The sequence below is a fragment of the Molothrus ater genome, chromosome 1 (genome assembly GCF_012460135.2).
Source record: "Molothrus ater isolate BHLD 08-10-18 breed brown headed cowbird chromosome 1, BPBGC_Mater_1.1, whole genome shotgun sequence".
Taxonomy (NCBI): domain Eukaryota; kingdom Metazoa; phylum Chordata; class Aves; order Passeriformes; family Icteridae; genus Molothrus; species Molothrus ater.
The window spans coordinates 115,363,427-115,384,003 of record NC_050478.2 but is presented as its reverse complement, the minus strand read 5'-3'; the positions used below and the strand labels follow the sequence as shown (position 1 = coordinate 115,384,003).

Sequence of the window (20,577 nt, the reverse complement as noted above, 5' to 3'; positions counted from 1 at the left end):
TATTGAAAACTGTGTTTGAATTTCCCTTTGAGAATACCTGAATTGAATTGCCAGCCATGTACAAGCTTCTAATTAGTGTTATGCTTTCCTCCCTGTGAAGTAACTGCCCACTTTAAATCACCTCATCCCTGTTTTCTTCCTTGTAAGTTACCTGTTTAGAGCTTTTTTAAGATAAGAAATTTAACTTAGACCCAAAGATGCAGTGGAAATGCTCTCTCAAAAGAGAGGTCGTTAAGAAGCGGAACCAGCATCATAAACTCAAATTTGATCAAACTCACTAATAACAAACACAGGGATTAAAATCATCTCCCAGTCACAAAGTCAATTCTGTAAACCTCAAATTGGTGTAGATGGTTCTGCTGCACTGTTTTCATCTAACCCCATTCCAGGGCCAGTGCTTTCCAGGCTAAATAGAAGCAACCCTACTTTTATTGTTTTCAGAAACACCAGAAGCTGACTGCTTTTGGCAGGCCATTGATTCAGCATTTCCCCCAGACTCTTGCTGCTGTCTCACCTGCCCAGAGAGCAGCACATGCCTATGCTGAGGCCTGCCAGCTTTAAGCAGCATGAGCAAGGGGGAGATGCAAGAGATGCATCTCTGTCTCTTCTCCCTGCACAGCATAAGACAATTTAAAGACCATGGGACCTGTAACTTAGTGCAAGCAACTAAGCAGGGAGCTAGCAAATAGCTCCTCAGAGTACTTGTGTGCTCTTCCTTGCTTCATTTAATATTGGACAGATTTTCACCAAAGAGCAAGAACAGCATGAGATAACTGCTAATATATGCTAATTATACAAGTGTGTCCAGTAGTTTAATTAAAGCACAATGCTTGCAAACATCTCAGTGGACTGCTGAGGAAAAAACCAAAACCCAAAGACTAAGAAGGCTGTGTTTATCCAGAATCAATTATTACTGAGGAGTTTTCTTTAAGGAAAACATTCAGGTTTTGATTATTTGGCTCTTGTGTGATAAAGGATTTCTAGGAAAGTCAAGCAGAGGTGAAGCTTGAGCCTTTCATAGGCTGCTACAAGAGCAAGCAATGGGATTATTACCTGTATTTAAGGGAAACTAAATGGAACTCCCAAACTTAGCAGCCTTACTGTGAGAGAAAGATCATCATCCTCTCCCAAGCTCTTTCTCCCTTGTAGCCAGTCTTAACTGCATATCCACATAGGTCTGCACTCAAAGAACAGTTTTGTGCCAAAAATGCCAAGATATTAGCTATAAGTGACAATTTATATAATAAAAGTTATGACATAAAATAATGAGGTGGAAGATTCCATAGGCTTTCAAGTACTGAGAAGCATGAAATATTTAAACATAAGCATTGATACATTTTCTTAGTGCTTGACAAAATATTGTTAACTTCTGGGACTCCCAGTTACTCTCAGCTGCCATTAAACACTGAAATTTAACAGGCATTTGAAACAAAGAGACTGTGATAATATGGACTTGCAGGTTTTGGCATAAAAGGGAAAAACCTCTTAGTTAAACCCTTTTCTTCATACATCACTGCTTAATCAATAATGGTCTTCAGAAGTAATAAGCAATGTAACTTTACCTGTATCCTGAAGCAAAATATGCCCAAACCACAGACTGTCCAAACTGACATCACGAACTTTGGCCTCGCATTTACATAGAGAATTTTTAGTATATTGGATATAAAATACATGCACAGTACATGACAATTCCTTTATGTTTAGGCTTAAATATTTGGCACACAACACAATCACCACTCTATCACAATGTAAATTTGGAATAACACAAGAAGCCTTGTCTGCTATCTTAAACATAAAGCTTTAATTACTTAGCACATGAAATGAATTATGATTACAATCATGCAGATATTCAGACTGCAAAACAAAATACTTCAAATACAACTGCATGTTTAAAATCTACTCAGTCAAATATCTACTTTGAGGTAAAAATGTAAGAACATACTAAGCAATTATAACCTTAACATAAATAAACAAGAATTGATATTTTCAGAACAAAATAAACATGGAAAACAGCAATTTTCAACACATATTGGTACAAGAGATACAGCCCACCTATTCTCCTTCAGTGTGATCCACTCATCTGATATAAATCCAAAAATACTAAAAAACTGCATACTACTAAAGCACAGCAGCCAGTTTCCCCCAACATAAGACTCCTACCTGCTTAGTGCAGTGTTGGGGCAGGTTTTTTTATAAAATATGTAATTTCAAAGATGAAGGGGTTTAATTATACAGCTTCCAAACAAGCACAGTGAAAGCTGTACAACCAAATCCCCAGTGAATACTACAAAATACCTTTGGCCAAAATTCCAAATATAAACAACTGAAATTTGGGTCAAAAATATGTGACCAATTAACACATTTATGCTGTCACTTGCATGCACAAAAGTAGACCAGTTCTGTGTTTGTGCACCTCAGTGTATTTTTGTTTGGGGTTAAGTAACTGTTTGTGTAATGTATCATGTTGTTGCACAGGGTCCAACTGCATACTCAGATTCATAATACCAGAAACCTCCTCTAAAGCACATAATTTCCCCAGATAACAGTGGTCTCTCACATTTCTTTAACTTCAAGAAGAAAAAAATTCATATTTATTTTCATCACAAGTAGTACAACTAGAATACAAATAAGAACATTCTATTATAGTCTGCAACAGCTGAGGTTTGCATCTCCTGAACTGATTCACTCATACGAGCAACAATACAAGGAAAATGACATAAAAACTGTAATATAAATATTATACTACACCATGAAACACTACAAATAGAACGTACAAAAATTATATTAGGGCATTAATTATCTGTAAACCTATTAAAAAGAACACCTTAATATTAATACAGTTTTTAAGGTAAACATAACCTACAGTCTAAGTTTTCAAATGGCTGTTTGTCAATGCAGCATAGAACATTTCCATAGTGCAAATCTTACCAACTCTATGAAAGATACTGTCCCCTTCAGAAAAATGCTCCTTTCCCCACCCCCCTCAAAAAACTGAGTCACAAAGTCCTATCTCATTTCACATTTAGTATAAGATGTGGTTTGAAACATATTAACATACAGAACCTTAATTTTAACACTGAAAATAACCTGAATAATATTGAGAAATTAAAATTAAAAAGTTAGATATGTTATAGCTGGAAGACATGAAATCCAAAAATATGATCCCTGGAAAAGAGGAAATAAAAAGACATTGATATCTCCTTTCTTTCATCTGTTGGAAACATATTGTATGACAGTACAGCAGGGTCCCTATGTTGTACAACAATCACAAGATCACTTTAATTGCTGAAGAATCACAGTGTTAAGTATATCTGCTTCTTGTAGTGTCAGGCTTTCATCTGTTAGCTCTTTATTTGGAAAGGTAGTCACAAGAACAAAATCCGTTGTTGCAAAAGCTGGACGGGACTGGATAATGAAATCTCGAATGTGCTTAATCCTGTAAAAGGAGATGGACATGAAAACTCTGTATGATTCCATCTGACATACATCTCTGGACATTAACATGATCAGAGAACACAAAACCATTAAGCAGACTAAACCACTAGGTAAGTTCTAGATTTCATATTTCTCTCTGATCCAGATGTAATGATTATAGCTCACAATTTTTTGGTTCTTGCATTAAAAAATCCCCTGAAAAATGATAGTGAATGTTGCTTGTTTCCTCAAATAACAGAAACAAAATTTTTAACATTGAAGTATATTGCAAACTGATACCTAACACAGGAAGTCAACTAATCTCAATATCACTGTCAAAAGTTTCATTATTAATTAGTATAGTCCAAAAAAGTGAAGTTGTTTGAAAGAAGAAAGAATCTTAAAATATGTAGTCACAGTGAAGAGGAAGCAGACAGGAATTATTAATGCACTTCAATAGCAAGAGCTTTCCCCTATTTTCACTTGGTAGTGAACTTCTGAACAATAGTTAATAAAACAGTCACATAAACAGTATAACAAGAAGAATTTAATTTTTTAAGACATGGATAAAAAAAAGTATTTTAGAGATAAAATCCTGAAATTTGAGGGTTTTCTATAAAGACATTAAGCTGAGAATAATTCTGTGAAGATCTTTTGTAATTAATAAATTGGCAAGTTTACTGTAGCCAAATAAGTAGTGATTTCTGCTTTCTATCAGTCTTCAAGGCCTTTGACATAAATAATGCACTTTGCCATATATATGATCAAAATCAGCTGCTGAAGATAACGATAAAGATTCACAGTCAAGAAAAAGTTAATAATAATTAAACAAGTTCCTGTCAACACAATCTAGGTTGTTACAGATGTTACTGGCAAGTTTACCACTTCTACCCTTCCATGCAAAGAACACACAACTCAGCTACAGAGGCTCCCAATAAGCCCCACGGTTTGTCTCAGTCACTTCTCAGCAGATGCTGTGAAGAAAGGATCTGGGCGTGCACTCTCAGCATATATTATCAGGTCTAAACTGTCAAAAAGTACTGTTGTATCTTCCTCCCTACTGGAATCTCAGCTAAAATAAATCTCACTGTGGTCTGTGTATTCTGTCAGGTAAAAAAAGCTACACTTTGTCCTTATTCTGTGCCAGAAGGAAAAAAGGAAACAGAGGAGCTCTCCATGTAACAATATTAACATGGAAATGGGTCCATGCTAACACCACCTCCAAGTCAGGATTCAAGCTGCAGCCCTGTTCTAACACAATTGTGCAGATTTCAAATTAAGGCTGGCTTTCACAGTGCTAAAGCATGGGTGGAACTGCTGCCCAAATCTCTGTCCTCTGCCCAAAGATCTCTCAGCAGTGGAGAGCAGAGCTTTGCAGAACCTTGCACTAACATAACTTCATGGGGTTGGCTAACACTGTTAGTGGCACTGCCCCAACATCAATAAAACTGGTGCCAAGCTCTAATCAGCAAAGCTACTAACAAATCTAAAAACACCATCAAGTTCACACACTGCCAATTCTTAGGAGATGACCATCCAAAACAGAAGTTAGCTCTCAGTACTATGTCCAACCTACATGCTGGAATTGCAAATAAGCATGAAGTGTCTATATATCCTCCTGCATATGGGCTGCAGTGTACACTTACAGCCCATGTCATGTTTGTAATAACCTTAAGTATAACAAGATAGAAAGCTGGAATTTTTTATTATGGGCCACAGGATTTCTCTGCCCATAGTGTGGACTATATTCCAATTGAGACTATACTTCACACTTTGCAATAAAGAGCTTTCACAGTGTTTCCCAAGTCATCCACCTGATCCTCCCAAGGAGGTCCCAGGGCTGGGATGACTACATAGTGGGGCTATACTGATTTCAGTTGTCCTGGGAAAAATTATGGCTCAACTATGTCCTAAAAAAACAAAGGACATTGGTTATAAAAGTTTGAACAGAAGTTGCAGTTATCAAATATATTGTGTTTCCAAGTACAGAATTTTTGACAGTCAGTTCATCATATAACCATGTAATGAAAGTGACACAGAATGATGTATTTCAGCAAGACTGGTATTTCCCCCTTTTTGATGTCTTGATGAGACTCATTTAACAACAAAACACAAACTTATTGCAATAGTTACTGTTACCTGCATTGATGCAGAATCAATTTACCTGTGTGTTTGATTAAATCTTTGTATTAACCGGCTTCCATCTGCTAATCTAATTTGAATTTTAGTTGCTGGCATGGAATCATCAATCAGAACAGGTGCATTAAGAATGGATTTCTCCTCCTCCTCTGGGGAAGAAGGTGTGCTGACTATTTCAGGTGTAAGGCTATAGGATTGGAAAAAAACCAAAGCAGATGTTACTAATGGAACCATGACAAAGTAGTCTGAAATTTTCAGTCATAGGAATGAAACAGTATATGAATACAGAGCACAGAACAGATCTAGCTTTTTTCACCTTCCAAGCTTCTGCCCTTCACCACTGAAAGCTTTGAATCGCAGTCTGGGCTTCACATATTCCTGTTCTTGGTGATCTTCCATATCCAAATTTACCTGGCCACCATGAACAAGTCGCTGCAGTTCCAAAGGAATTTCCCTGAATTACAAAAATAATACATTACAATAATTACACTTTCAATTACATTCTGAACTGCAAAAAGAAATCATCCAAAAAGTACACACACAGTATGAGTCAATACTAATATTATGTATACTTTCAAAGTCACATTCAATTGGTTTATGAATTGATTTCACCCTAAAAGAAGAAAAAAAAATCAGTGAACTAACAGTCAAAACTTAGAATATACTGACAGCTGAATCACAGAATGAGCTAGGAAAAAATTGTGAATATAAAAGCTGTTGTAGCAAGTATCATTCAGAGTTAAACCACCAAAAGAACCAAAGTATTGCAAATTTTTAAGTGCCCCATGCATCTGGTGACAAATACAGACTATATTTTATGGGTTCAGGCAAAGAAGAAATCTGGAGCTTTTGATAAGTGTGTGGAGAAAGGATTTTTGTCCACTTCACTTCAAACACATACCTCAAAAAAGTTGTCATTTTAACTTACCCTCTTTTAACTGACTCAAGAAACTGAGCATTTGTTGGATCTGAATAGGATCTCAACTCGCCATCATCTAAACTGAATCCATTCCTCCACAGTTTCAGCAAAATTTGAACCTATAAAGTAAAACATGTTTAAAAAGTAAAGAAAGACAAAAAAGGCAGCACAATTTCATACAGACTAGTTATAGAAATTTTGATCTACACTAAAAAAATTTTGTACAAGACCACAAACAAGAAGGCAAATGACAAAATAAGAACAATACCTCACTGTATTGTTAGAATGTACCGCACTGTATACTGTCATTGTTAGATATTTTTGAAAAAGCCATAGAATACCGCACTGTAACTGTCATTGTTAGAATATTTTTGAAAAAGCCTGGTAGTTATAGACTACTGTCTTCTTCTAGACCATTCTCCTACCTTGGGAAAAATAATCTCTTAATCTGCTATCCATGGCATAAAGTATTATACACTGAGGGTGTAGTGATCTTCATCATGTTCCAGTTATTTCCAAAAGCAGTAAACATTTTTATTGAGAAATTAAGAAATAAACCCATAAAATAACAAATTACTGCTGATACATCAGTTACAGCAAAACCTACACTTCCCTCAAATTATTACAAGCTGAGCTCCAACAAAGCTGAAAGTAGCTCCATTCAGCTCAAAAGCTAAGAATCCTGGAAACCAGCCTCCTTTGCTCCTGTCTTATTTTGCTACATCCTACACGAAAGGTCCAGCCAGGGCCTTCCAGCTTCAAAACCTGCATCCTCTCTTCCTTCTAAGTGCTTTGTCATCCAGCAAAACAAGGCTTCCCCAGCCAGTATAACTGGCCTTCCCTTAGAAAGCTATTTATGTTCCCAATTATGGAAAGCCCACTCCAACAAGAGTCTAGCTGGGTACAGCTGGCTGTTATTTGGAGTAGAAGGATTGCTGGAGACCAAAAGGCTCCCTGTGTGGCACAACAGCACCCCCTAGCCAGGACCACATCCTTTGGCCTTAGTAGCTGTTTCTAGACAAGCTGAAAATTTGCTTTAGCCATTCACAAAAATAACAAAATGCAGAGAACATCTTTTCTCCTCACCCTCTCCTTCACATCCTGCTTTTTAAGTGATAGGAAAGAAAGACCTCCAGCCTGCTGCTTCCCCTTCCCTAGAACACCTCCAGTTTGAAATGAGCTGCTTTGCAAGCCACAACAAGAATCAAATCCTAAAAGCATTAAAATGTTAGCACAGCTAAGAGAATCCAGGACAACACCTGGAAACAACAACACTGAAAAGGAGGTGTGCTAAGAATTTCAAAGTAATTTACATCTGACAGCTCCATAATGGAGGCCTTAGGGGTATCCAACAAACATCTCTTCAGAAACATCAACAATTTCTACTGAACACATAGCTAATATTTAGATATTATTTTCTCCTCATAAACATAGTTTCAGTAATTGTGGCATTTCAAGCTGTAAACATGATTAAGCAGGCCTCTGTTGGAGGTTCTGTTTTCTGCTATGAATTTTACTTACATCCTGATTTTCTCCATATATGTATTCAGAGTGCTTTTGTGATGAGTCACCCAATCTGTATCCACCACCAGAAAATGACTAAAAAAGTAAAAAGAAAAGCTTATAAAATAATTATCTAAAACAGTTTATCAAAATTCTTACCTAGGTGCAAAAAAAAAAAAAAGAAAAAAAAAGAGCTTGCTTCTGAGATAAAAAGCAAATACTGTTCTATCATGTATTTTCTAAGTGGAAAATTATATCTAGTAGCCACAGTCAGACTAAGAAAGCTTTGTGACACATTTCAGCTTCTGTTCTGTACACTTTTTCAAACATAAGAATCATAGAATACTTCAGGTTGGAAGAGACCTTTAAAGGTCACAAACTTGAATGTTTCCAGGAATGGAGCATGCACTACCTCCCTGAGCATCTGTTCCAGTGTCTTAACACACTTACTGTAAAAAATGTCTCTCTAATACCTAGTGTGAATCTACCCTCTTTTAGTTTAAAACCTTTACCCCTTGTCCTACCAAAACAGGGCCTGCTAAAAAGTCTATCCCCATCTTTCTTATAGGCTGCCTTTAAGTATTAGAAGGCTGCAATGAGGTCTTCCCAGACCCTTGTCTTTTCAAGGCTGAACAATCCCAACTCTCTCAGCCCTTCCTCACAGGAGAAATGCTCCATTTCTCTGATTATTTTCATGGCTTTCCTCTGGACTTCTCTAACAGGTTCATGTCGTTCCTGCGCTGTGGATCCCAGAGCTGGATGAATCACTCCAGGTGTGTGCTCTCACCAGAGTGGAGTAGAGGGGCAACATCCCCTTCCTTACCCTGGTGCCCATGCTTCTTTTGATGCAGCCCAGGACATGTCTGGCTTTCTGGGCTGTGAGTGCACATTGCTGGGTCATGTCCAACTTTTCATCTACCACTACCCCCATGTCCTTCCCCAGAATTGTTCTTGATCCTTTCAAGCTCCAGCCTGTGCTGATACTGGGGGTTGCCCAGAGGCAGATGCAGAATCCTGCATCTGGCATTGTTGAATCTCATGAGGTTCCCATGAGCCATTTCTTAAGCTTGTCCAGATCCCTCTGGGTGGCATCCAAGACCTCAGGCGCATCAGCTGCAACACTCAGCCTGGTGTCACCTGCAGACTTGCTGAGGGTGCACTTGACCCCACTGTCTGTGTTACTGATGAAGACATTGAACAGAACTGGTCCCTCTACGGATACCTTGTCACCAGCCTGCATCTGGATGCTGAACTGGTGACCACAACTCTCTAGGAGAAATTCTGTAGGTAAGATTTAGGATGCAAATTTAGTCCGGTTTCTTATTTAATCAATTGTAATTAAAAACAAAGCATATAATTCCAGTTCATGATGATTTCTAATGATTCCCTCTGAAATAGTGTGGTCCTTTATTTTCTAGAGCAAGCTGTTTGGAAACAGACAATATAAAACTATTTTGAGCAAATCTGCTATTTGTAAATCACAGAAGGAGGCACTTGCTCTCCTGTGGTTTGATGAATTTCAGAGAAACACAAATGTAAAGAGAGATCAACACATTTCTTAACTTTTACCTTGGCTTTACTGAAATCACCAGATGCTCTCGAGGCTTCGTCTAATGGACTGCCCCATGTTCTTTTGCTTCCTTGAAGAGTTCAGCAACAATTTTACTTGGGTTTGTAGAAGCCGCAGAAATCTGTAATCCTCTATATTCTGAGTCACCTGAATAAAATCTTTAGAATAGTAATGCAAATAAGCAACAATGCCTTAAATAACAAGCACAATTTTTCTCTTTCCATCAAAAGAAAAAAAAAAATTAACAAAGAGGCAAATTTGGCACAAATCCTTTTCATTCTAATAAATGCTTCATTTGGTTCCAACCTCCTCAATAATCCAAGCAGCACTATACTAAGGACATTTGACTAACAAAGAACCAAGGTGCCTTCTGGAACAGATTCCAAAGATCAGAGGGCAAGGCCATAAGTTTTAAGTGAACACAGTCCTGATGGAGCTGGGCATCTTATGTGGCTGTCACCTACTCCCAGAAAGACTGATTTCCTCAGGGGTGTCCTGTGCATGGGACTGTGCCTGGATTGGACAGAATATAAATTCACAGCTAACACCACCTTAGCAGAAAAAGTTATAAAATTGTTCTTGGAAAACCTGAACAGTTCCACAACTTAATTTTTTAATTCAAAGATGTAGCATACGTTCATTCCCAACAGTATCAGAAATAGAAATTTTAAAATAAATATTATTAACTTCCAAGGCATTTTAAAACCTGCAGAAAATGTTGTGAAAGCTAATTTGTGGGATTTTTTTCCTTCACAGCATCATTACTAGCTCTTGAAGACAAAATGCTAAACTACAAATAGTTCTGTTCAAAACTGTATCTGTTGGATGATGAAGATCAAGATATTCCTCAAGAATTATCTAGAGAAAGGCACTACAATCCCTAAATACCATTGGAATAGATGCTGTAAAAAAAATCTGTAAATAAATCAAAATCTAGCAAACCCGATTGTTTTGCCTTTGATTACAGGAAGCATTAATAACTAATAACTGCTTTCCACTTTCCTCAACTTTTACATTTAACCATTTGGGGGAAGGCAAGTCAATCCATGTGAAACTGTTTCTCAGACCAATGCCTTCACAATGTGTCGATTCCATCATATTTTACAATAACCAGAAGAGCGTATTGGGTATGAGGTTACTGTACAATCATACTGTTTTTATAATGTCACATAACTGTCAATCCCTGAGTGACATGTCTCCTTTGTACATAAATCTGTGTTTATTCCCCCAACCACCATTTATATGGAAAATCTATAATTATTAGATTTAAAAGAATGATAGTGGTAAGGATATGAAACAGGAATTCTTATCAGAATTTGTATTTAAGAAAGAAAGGAAGTACTCAAATATTTGAGCAATAGATACACAGAACAATTCAGGATATTCAGAATGACAAAAAGTTTTTGAGCACAAGTGTAAGCATTACACTTACAACCTTTATGACCATATAGGTTAAGGCATCTACAGGTCCTACATCACTCCAGCCAGATTCTGCTAAATATCATTTTACAACAATAGTGTACAGCTAACACTCTAGTAAGTCCCCTAGCTCTTTGCAGGACAGACCTAGCTCACATGCATTTTGAAAGAACATGAGGGAGGAAAGTGTGAATGTGACACAAACCCCAATTACTTTCACAATTATTAAACTGTTTTGTTTTGTTTTAAAAATACCTTTGGTTTTCTTTGTCATCACTCATGCTTCTCTCTGGTTTTCTCAATCTTTTAAGAGAATCCAGCTTAAGACTGCCAAGAGAATAAAAGAAAATATTTGAAGATGACTGGCACATAAACTTCATACTCTGAACTACTCTGAAACTACTTCTTTTTCAAAAACTAAGAATATTGAGTTGTGTTTTTGGGGGTTTTGTTTGGTTGCCTGGGTTTATGTTTTGCTGAAGTACACAGCCATAAATGCTTGTCAGTGAACAAGGAGGAAAGAGCACACATATGCAGTCATTTTGCATTAACAGTTGCACTGGATGGTCACTATAGGTCTATTCCAACTGAAATATTTTTTCTATCGTAGAAGAGCAGCACTGTTTCCATGCAATTAATGCACTGCTCTCATCTGAGAGCAAACTGAAGTCTACTAATTCATCTCTTCCATCTCACACAGATTCCAGTATGAATGCCAGCAAATAGCAAGTATTTGCCAACTATCACACTGAAGTGTTTGAGATTTGGTACTGCAGCTTCTCCTTTGCTTGGGAGTGGGGAGTTTCAACTTCATGAGATGCACTGGGAAATTGAGCTGTTTGCTCTATTTGTTCGTAAACTTAGTTCTGTGTAGCTGGTTCGTCAGCTTAGGTGCGTTCACCGAAAGATACAAAAAAACCCATCAAAACCCCCTATACTTCCAAGTGTCCCATATTCTGTCTCTCTTCCTGAAGAGATTTCTGCATTTGCAGTGAACTTGAAGCATAACTGGTGACTAAATCTTTTCTGTTGCTTGACCTCCTTTAACACTGAGATCCATACTGGCAGCAGTGATTCAAAAACAAGCTACATACAAGACTTGCTATGGCATCACTGTCAGTAGTTTTATAAATATTTATCTTCTTTAAATTATTTTATTTAATTAATTAAAAACTGGCAAGATAATTTTATAAAAAACATCCAAGACTATGCTGAATCTTCAAATGTTATGTGAACTGCAAACACTGCAGTTTAGTAGTGTTCTAGGAAAAGCTGGACTGAAATATAGATATGCATCTATCCTTCCACCTGCCCAACCCAGACAAATTCATTAAGAACTCCTTCTTATTTCTGTCACCCCATAGGAACTTCCTAATAATTTTTAGAATCACTATTTGTCTCATCAGGCACTGCCATAAATACAACACTGAAAGCAGTTCACTTGCCAAGTTTCACACAAGCTGCTAGTTTACTGAATTTTGAAGAAAGAAAGAACTGCAGTAATTTTCTGATACAGCAAATTTCCAAATTATGTCTGTGTAAAAGAAGAGCAACACAGCATTTTGCTTATAGCATCTCACATGAAATAGATTTAAATTGTTTTGGAATACCTGGAATACCAATTGGTAAAAAAGCTCCTAAATAAATTTTAAAAGCATTCTGAGAAGACAGACAATGCATTATTGCAGGGATTCACAATTTTTGATTATGAATTACTGTAGATTGCTTTTAATACAAGGAGGGATCAAGCAGGAATGACAAAGTTTTGTAAGCTAACAAAACACCTATCCACACATTTCTGAAAAAAAACCCCATCTTACCTCTGTGATACCTTTGGGTTACTGGTCTTTGTAGCTGTTGGCTTGTCAGAACACAATGACTGTCTTTTAGCTTCATCTTCATATAACTCTGCCAAGGCCAGCTGGAGGAAACAAAACTCTTTTTTTGTAAGTCTGTAACTCAAGAAGTACATATAATAAGAAATAAGACAAAAATTAATGTGAAATATCCATCTCTCCAGAAAAGTAGAAATATCAACATGAGGAACCCCAACTAAAATTCCACTTCCCTTGTGCTTTATAAAAAAAATCAAACTACACAATGCTTAAATGCCATTATGACTTCGATCTTGCACTGTGCTATCCTTTAGTTTCCACTGCTTCACCAGCTACATAAAATCTGTATTAGATTCAGCCATGAGGGTAAATACACAAAGAGATATTAAGCATCAGCTCATTAATGGTAACAAATTGAAACAAAGCAGCAATCTAACCCTCTGATGGAAGCAAACAATAAATTTTACAAACATTTTACATAGAAATGTAAACAACACAATTCAAATAAGCTTGTACTGGGATGAAGAACAAATTCAGCCTTGCTGGCTTGAATTCAAGGCATCACTTCACAAAAACTTACACAAACCCCAACAACTTTTTCCCAAAGATTCTTGAAATGCTGCCATATCACTGGCAAGCTCATTTTTAGAAATGTATGTAAGGGACCTGCAATGTCATTTCAGCAATCTTTCTTTTGTCCTGAATAAGACTCTACTTTGTCAAATCATCCTTAGTTTTGTCCCCAAGCCATTCTGCTCACATTATGTGATTGACATTAATATTTTATCATATACACTAGAAAAGGTACTAGGCTACAATTTCATTACATTTTTATACATTTTTATACACATTAAAATAAAATGAAGTATCATCTGTCCTTGAAAACACACTGCTACAAACACAGGGTATTAATCCCATATTAATTTTTGTTGTTTTTATAATATTATGAGGTATTTTCTGCAGGGAAAAGATAAATATGAGGAATTATATCCATTAAGAAAATTAAATTGAGAAAAGACAGCCCAAAAAAAATCTGCTGAAGACCTCTATTTCATCTGAGGATAGAAGAAAATACCTTTCAGATATGTAAAGCTGATGGGTAAGTCACAGACTTACTATCCCTAATGCAAGGATTGAGGGATGCTGAGAGAGCATGGAAGGGCATGGCTAGGTTTCTGTGCTTTCCTCATGCCCCATCTCGTAGGGTGGCGCCACAAATCAAGTACAGACTCAGGAGGGTACTTCCGTGGGGTTTAACACTTTATCAAAAAGTATCTAGCCAAAACGCCAGTCTGCTTCAGCTGACTAAAACCTTATAACCAGAAGTATCGACACAGACTTTGTTACTGTTACATATTGTAGCAACAAAATAGCAATCCCAAAGAATAACACAACAATAACACAGGAGAAGAGGAGGCTCCAGAGAGATCTCACTGGGGCCTTTTGTACTTAAAGGGGGCTAAGAAAAAAAGGCAGGAGAGCAACTTTCTACATGGGCAGATAGTGATAGGGCAAGGCAGAATTGCTTTAAACTACAAGAGGAGAGATTTAGATTAGATAGTAGGAAGAAATTCTTTACTCAGAGGGTAGCGAGGCATCAGAAAAGATTTCCCAGAGAAGTTGTGGATGCTTCATCCCTGGGAGTGTTGAAGGCCAGGTTGGATGGAGCTCTGAGCAACACAGTCTAGTGAAAGGTGTCCCTGCCCATAGCACAGGAGCTGGAACCATATGATCTTTAAGATCCTTTCCAACTCAAAGCATCCTATGATTGCAGCAAAATTAATTTTAAGAGGAACCTATGAAAATTCCAAATAGTAACCAAGAAAAAAACTATACGCATCTTTGTCTGTCAATTATGTGTAATTAAATAGAACAGGGACAGTTCCAGTTATTAAGTTTCACCTGTTTACCAATTTCTGGCTAAAAGATTTTGAACCTTCATAAAGTGTCAAATCACGTGTAAAAAAAAAAAAAAGGAATACTGCTAAAATTAAGCTAAAATTAAGGTTTGTAATACTGCTAAAGGGTTTGTAAATTTAAGTACTGATGCTGAATTACATTTGTGATCACACTACTTTTCCCACATACACCTGGGAAAAGATCTTGTCCTTAGTCTTACACCACATCTGCAGAGACTGACATTTTCATACGGGAGAAGACATTCCTATCAAATAATCAGGAAATGCAATGGCACTTCAATAACTTCAAGGACAGTTAAAACCCAGCTAGTGAAATGTCGGGAGAGCCCTTCCCGTTCCCTAGAACTGAGCACACACCTTTTCCTAAAGGGCCCAGTGCTCCTCCAGAGGCGTCCTCCCCTTCCCAGCCCCAAAGGGGCGTGGGAGCTGAAGGAAGCAAAGCCGAGTGGGTGCAGAGGGCACGTCGGGGCAGTCCCGCGGGGATCCCGCACACCGCCCGCTGCCCTCAGCGCCGGCCCGAGGGAAGGCCTGGGGCGGCCCCGAGAGGACGCGGCGCTCCGCCCGGCCCGGCCCGACCCCGCCCCGCCCCGGGAGCGGGGCGGCACCTCCGCCCTCTCACCTGCAAATCCCGGGCGCTGGGCGGGCGGCCGCTGCTCCGGGGCTGCCGGTCCCTGCGGGCGCCGGCGGCCGGAGCCGCGGGCACATCCCCGTCCGGCTGCGCGGGCGCTGCCCCGCCGTCCGCCATCTTGTGGGGGCGGTGGCCAAGGCCGGGCGGGGCGGGGCCAGCGCCGCCGGGGCGGCCGCCATGGCAACGGGAGAGGCCGCGCCGGGCCCGCCGTACCGGCCCGGGCCCCGCACCGCCGGCCCACCGCAGGCCGGTGCCTCCCGTCATCAGAACTCTACCGTGCTTGTGCACCTCCGCGAAGAAAGCCGTTAGCATTCATTCTTGGCGAATTGCATAGCTTGTCTATCCGTAGTTAAAGCCCTGCTTGCTGGTTGTATGTCTTGCTTCTCATGCTACTTAGTCTGCAGGTGCAGTTCTTCCCTCCATTTGAGTCTGGGGTCCATTTTGCTTAAAGAGTTGGTGGTTGCCCACTGCCGAAATTACCTACCACACAACCAAATGGGCTGCAACAGACCTCTGAAATCATCTTGTCCAACCTATGACCATACACCACCATGTCAACTAGATCATGGCACAGAGTGTCACATCCAGCCCTCCGCCACCTCCCTGGGTAGCCCATTCCAATGTCTTATCCTTCTTTCTGTGAATAAATTCTTCCTAATGTCCACCTTAAACCTTCCCTGCCTCAGCTTAAGACTATGTGCTCTCATCCTGTTGCTGGGGAGAAGTGGCCAACTCCCTCCTGGCTACAACCTCCTTTCAGGGAGTTACAGAGAGTGATAAGGTCATCCGTGAGAGTTCTTTTCTTCAGTTTAGACAACACCAGCTCCCTCAGCTAATTCTCACAGGACTTGTGCTCCAAACTCTTCACCAGCTTTGTAGCCCTTCTCTTCCCCCAGTTACTGCTCAGTTCTGCTGACTTCACTCCTAGTGGCTCTTGTCCAGACAGAACTTCCATCTTGGGAGTGTCTTCTCTTTTCCTTAAAACAGCTCCTTTTCCTTAAAACTTAGCATGATGCCATATTTTATGGGGTGTCCCTGCAGTCATTCAGGTTCAGCTGATTTGTCTGTGTGCCTTCCAAACTCCTTGTGTACCTCCAGCCTGCTCACTGGTGGGGCAGGGTGGGAAGCAGAAAAGGCCTTGGTGTGTGTAAGCCCTGCTCAAAGGTACTCAAAGCACCACTGTGTTACCAACACTGGTTTTCAGTCACAAATCCAAAACACAGCATTTATGGAAAATTAACTCCAGCCTAGACAGGATGAAGAACTCTTGACTGTGACCAGAAAGCTGAATTGCAGTACTGTAAAGCTGTAGCTGTAGCCAGCCAACTATCCTCAGTTTTCTCTAGGGCTGTTCAGCTCAAACACCTGCTGCTTTCTAATCAATCTCTCTAGACCCTGTTGACACTGGATTACAGTCCAGAAACACTGGTCATGGTGACTAGTGGAGCTGACATCCCATAGAACTGTTTAAGCTGGACTAATAAACTCTGCACTTCATGCCTTCACAGTCAGCCAAACTCTCAGTGAGAATGCAGACAGAACATTATGTCCCAGTCCACAAACAGCACAGAAAAAAGCATATGATCTGGTACCCAGATCCATCTCAAGGGTGAATGGTGACACTGGTGACACTGGTCTCTACACTGGTGACAATATTGTTCTTATGGAGTATGTAGATATGAATGATTGGGTTTTTCCTACAGAACTATATTGTGTCCTTGACAAAGAAGAATGGCACCACTGAGAAGATATATTCTATGTATACATATTTATATAACATTGCATATAAAATACATTTCATGCAGCTCCCACATTCAGAACTTTAAATGCTGATGATGTATGCTTGCAAAGAACTCTTTGCTTGATGTAGGAAAAAATGGAACCTGAATAGAAATAGATCTTCCCTCAGCTGGCTCCTGTACTTGAAGTATTCATGTGAGGACTATGCCAAGTGCAAAGCTTTAGTCACTTTATTTCATTCAGCCTTCCTTGGGTGGATATGTGGTGTGCAGCTTCTGTCTAAGTCAAAATGTTCTGTGGTGATGCAGACTGAATTAGCAGAGAGGATGTCTAAACTGTAATCACTTTAAAAGCCAAATAACTTTATTATAAAATCTGTTTTTTATAATTCGGTGTTCCATATTTTGACAGGCATATCCTCCCTAAATATTGGCATTATTCTTGTCTGTCTTCCTCTGTGATTGCCTCCTCTGCTTAAGGCTGTCAACAACATTTCAGGAGATCACCTGAATATAGATCAGCACATAATTATTTTCTCAGTGGAATTTATATTGTCACAGATATCTGGAAATTTAAATTTGTGCAATGCAAGCATCCATTTTAATTTGCATAACATTATTCTTGTGACCAATGTTTTCTCACAGAGCTGTAGATTTAAAACAGTTAATTACTACCTGGCAGCTCTAGTTCTTTAATAAAATTTGATACTGTATTTTTTTTACATCTAAAATATGCTTCAACTATCCTAGATATTTTCCTCCTAGAGGCTAAAACTAGCAGCATTTACAACCTTCTTTTTGGTAGTCAGGTCTTTTTTTCCCCAAAATTTCACTACAGTGTCAGTGCTGTCCAGAAATAAACATAAAAACACAAGTTAAAAAAATAGTAAATAAAAAGCACATACATAAAGTGAAAAATTCTCCATGCCAGAGTGTGGAGAACGCAGACAGGTAAGACAAAAACTTTTAAATGCACTTCTGAAGTCCCAGTGAACTATAATATTTGCTTGATTAGTGAACTTGTATCTCTCTTACCCAAGAGGCAAATGAGTAAGTGCTGACACAGCATTTGTATTTAAATTAATTTGCTTTTTTTTTGCCAAAAATGCATAGTCCTTTATAACTGGTTTTGTGACTAGTGGGCAGCAGGGAATTCACTGATGCTATTACTTCTCCATGAGTTTCAGTTCCATGAAGCTTGTGCTGGAAAGAGAGGAATGCAGTAAGGAGGAGAGCATCTGTGCTTTGTGGTTGTGAAGTAAACTGTGTTAGAGGGAAATTTCCCACAGAAAATAATTTAGGAACAAGAAAGGGCTTGGGTAAACACAATGGGTTGTCAAGGCCTATGGTCACAATGTACCAGCTGTTTTGCAACTGATAACATTGTATGATAAATTAAAGGAAATTTCTTAGGGGCTGAGAGATTCACATTTGTATTAAAAAAATAAAATCACCACCAAACTCCAAAATAAATAGAACATAGTCTGTTAAAAATCAACATGTATTTCTAATTTCTAAAGCACTACATTTCTTAAACTCAGTATGTTAAAATAGGCTTTTTGTTGCTATTGAGGTCTAATGTTCTGCTATTTCATCATCATTTCAACCTAGAATTGCTTTGGCCTAACTCCACAATTTATATTGGATTTTGTTACAAGCTTTGTATTACAATAACTGCAAAAGAGCAACAGTGTCTTCATTTCCCTGCTCACTTTGGTTGTCTCCAAATGTTTCATCACAGACAGCATTTTCTGGTTGTATTTATCTAGGATGATGAAAAGATTTAATAATGTATCATTCAGTTACAGGATCTATAAATGACAAGTATTTGGCTTTTACTTGATGAGAATTGAACATGGCAAAGTTTTCTGTCAAAGCCTAAACAGTAGAAAAAAATGAAAGATTAAGGCAGGAGAGAAGGAAGGAAAAATAAACAAACCCAAGCAAACAAAAAAAATAACACCCATCAAAACCAACAAACAAAAACTCCAAAACTATGGCTTCAGGTGTAGCATATAAGACCAGAACTGAACTGGTTCCAGTTACAGTGGACAAATGAGGCTGGTCATTTCAGTATCTTTGAAAAGAAGGTAGAGGTCATTAGGATCCCTGACAGCCTTAACCTTGCAGTTCACACCATGAGCAAAGGATTCAAGAACACACAAGAGGGCTTTAAGGACATCAGACAAACCTTCTGTATGCAATACATAAGAAATAAAAAGTAAAGTAGATATTTTATTGTATTTTTAAGGCTATTTTGAGATCAAGCCTTTCTGCTTTTCCTGCAGATGCTCTGATATCAGGATATTTAAATTCATTCTGCCAGTGCTAATATATGTTTATTTCATTTTGATGCTCCAGTAGCCATGCCCTTGCCTCCCTCAGGGGAAATAATGGGTGCAGAGATATAGTACAGGCAAAGATGAAACTTTCAGAGGTCTAACAATTGGTCTGTAGTGCAGCAACTGCTGCAAACCAGATTTATGAGACTGCAGTAGGAAAGCATCTTGATGAGGAAAAGCAGTGAGGACATATTTACACCGATGTGAGAGCAAGCCTACAGGCGGTGGGGCTGCAAAAGACCTTCCACTGCTTCTGCTGTGAGGGAAGCTGGAAAAATAGACATATTGAACAGTACAACAGAACTAAGGAAGCCAAATACCTACAAATCTATATCCTGCATTCCTTATTTCCATTTCTCCCTGTGTATCTCCTGCCATTATATCTTTTCTCCAGTTCCAAGCCAAAATATCAGCTTCTTCCTTTGTGTCCTCCCTAAGGCCATTTTAGAACCTCCAGCCTCTCCTGTAAGTGCCGTTAGCATTTTTATGTCCCCAGTATACTTGCACTGCAATGGCCCATCTCCCATGCCATGTATGATAGACACCTATTTTGATCCCTCACTTGGATCATGGACATCATTTGCTGAGTCTTTTCCAGAGCTGAGTGTAGAGCTGACTGCCTCCCAGAAGAATGAACAGGCTTCATTATCCTTATGTTTCCCTTTTGCAATGCATGAATAAGGTATCTCCACTTCACTTGGGCATCTATTTGGTAGATCTGACTATCTAGCAAAAAGGAAGGAGAATTCGAGTTCAAAATAATGTAAAAATAGTGATATATTTTGTCAGCTAAAAATAAAAGATGCACTCAGCTGGATTGGAAACATACTCCTGGATGTTACTGTGTTAGGTGAGATGAATCCTCCCTTAGAAATGTCTCAAGAGGTGAATCATACTGTGTGTACACATCTGTTCAGAATCATTCACTGTGCTGATGAATCCAATTTTGTTTCAGTTCCAAAATATGATGAGCTAGATAACATGTGAAAAAATTATGCAAACCAGGAGTCAACTCCCTGGATCCTTTCTATTGGTTTCAGAGCAGGGTTTGCCTAAGTTAGGATTTAAGATATTTGAGTAAACCTCTTTCTCTGTTCTCCTTAGATGAACTAACATCAGTATAAATTGTTCAGTGGGGTCTCCAAAGAGA

The 20,577-nt window shown here is 38.8% G+C and overlaps 1 protein-coding gene across 1 annotated transcript; it reads right to left on the bottom strand.

Moving 5' to 3' along the window:
* Positions 1 to 1,774: 1,774 nt before the first annotated feature.
* On the bottom strand, positions 1,775 to 15,463 carry UBXN2B (UBX domain protein 2B). Its single transcript, XM_036406895.2, is given in 10 exon segments — positions 1,775 to 3,436; positions 5,579 to 5,740; positions 5,870 to 6,007; positions 6,482 to 6,591; positions 7,994 to 8,071; positions 9,545 to 9,594; positions 9,597 to 9,703; positions 11,220 to 11,291; positions 12,785 to 12,885; positions 15,338 to 15,463. Coding segments are annotated over 10 exon segments (1,107 nt in total). The 3' UTR covers positions 1,775 to 3,273.
* Positions 15,464 to 20,577: the final 5,114 nt, after the last annotated feature.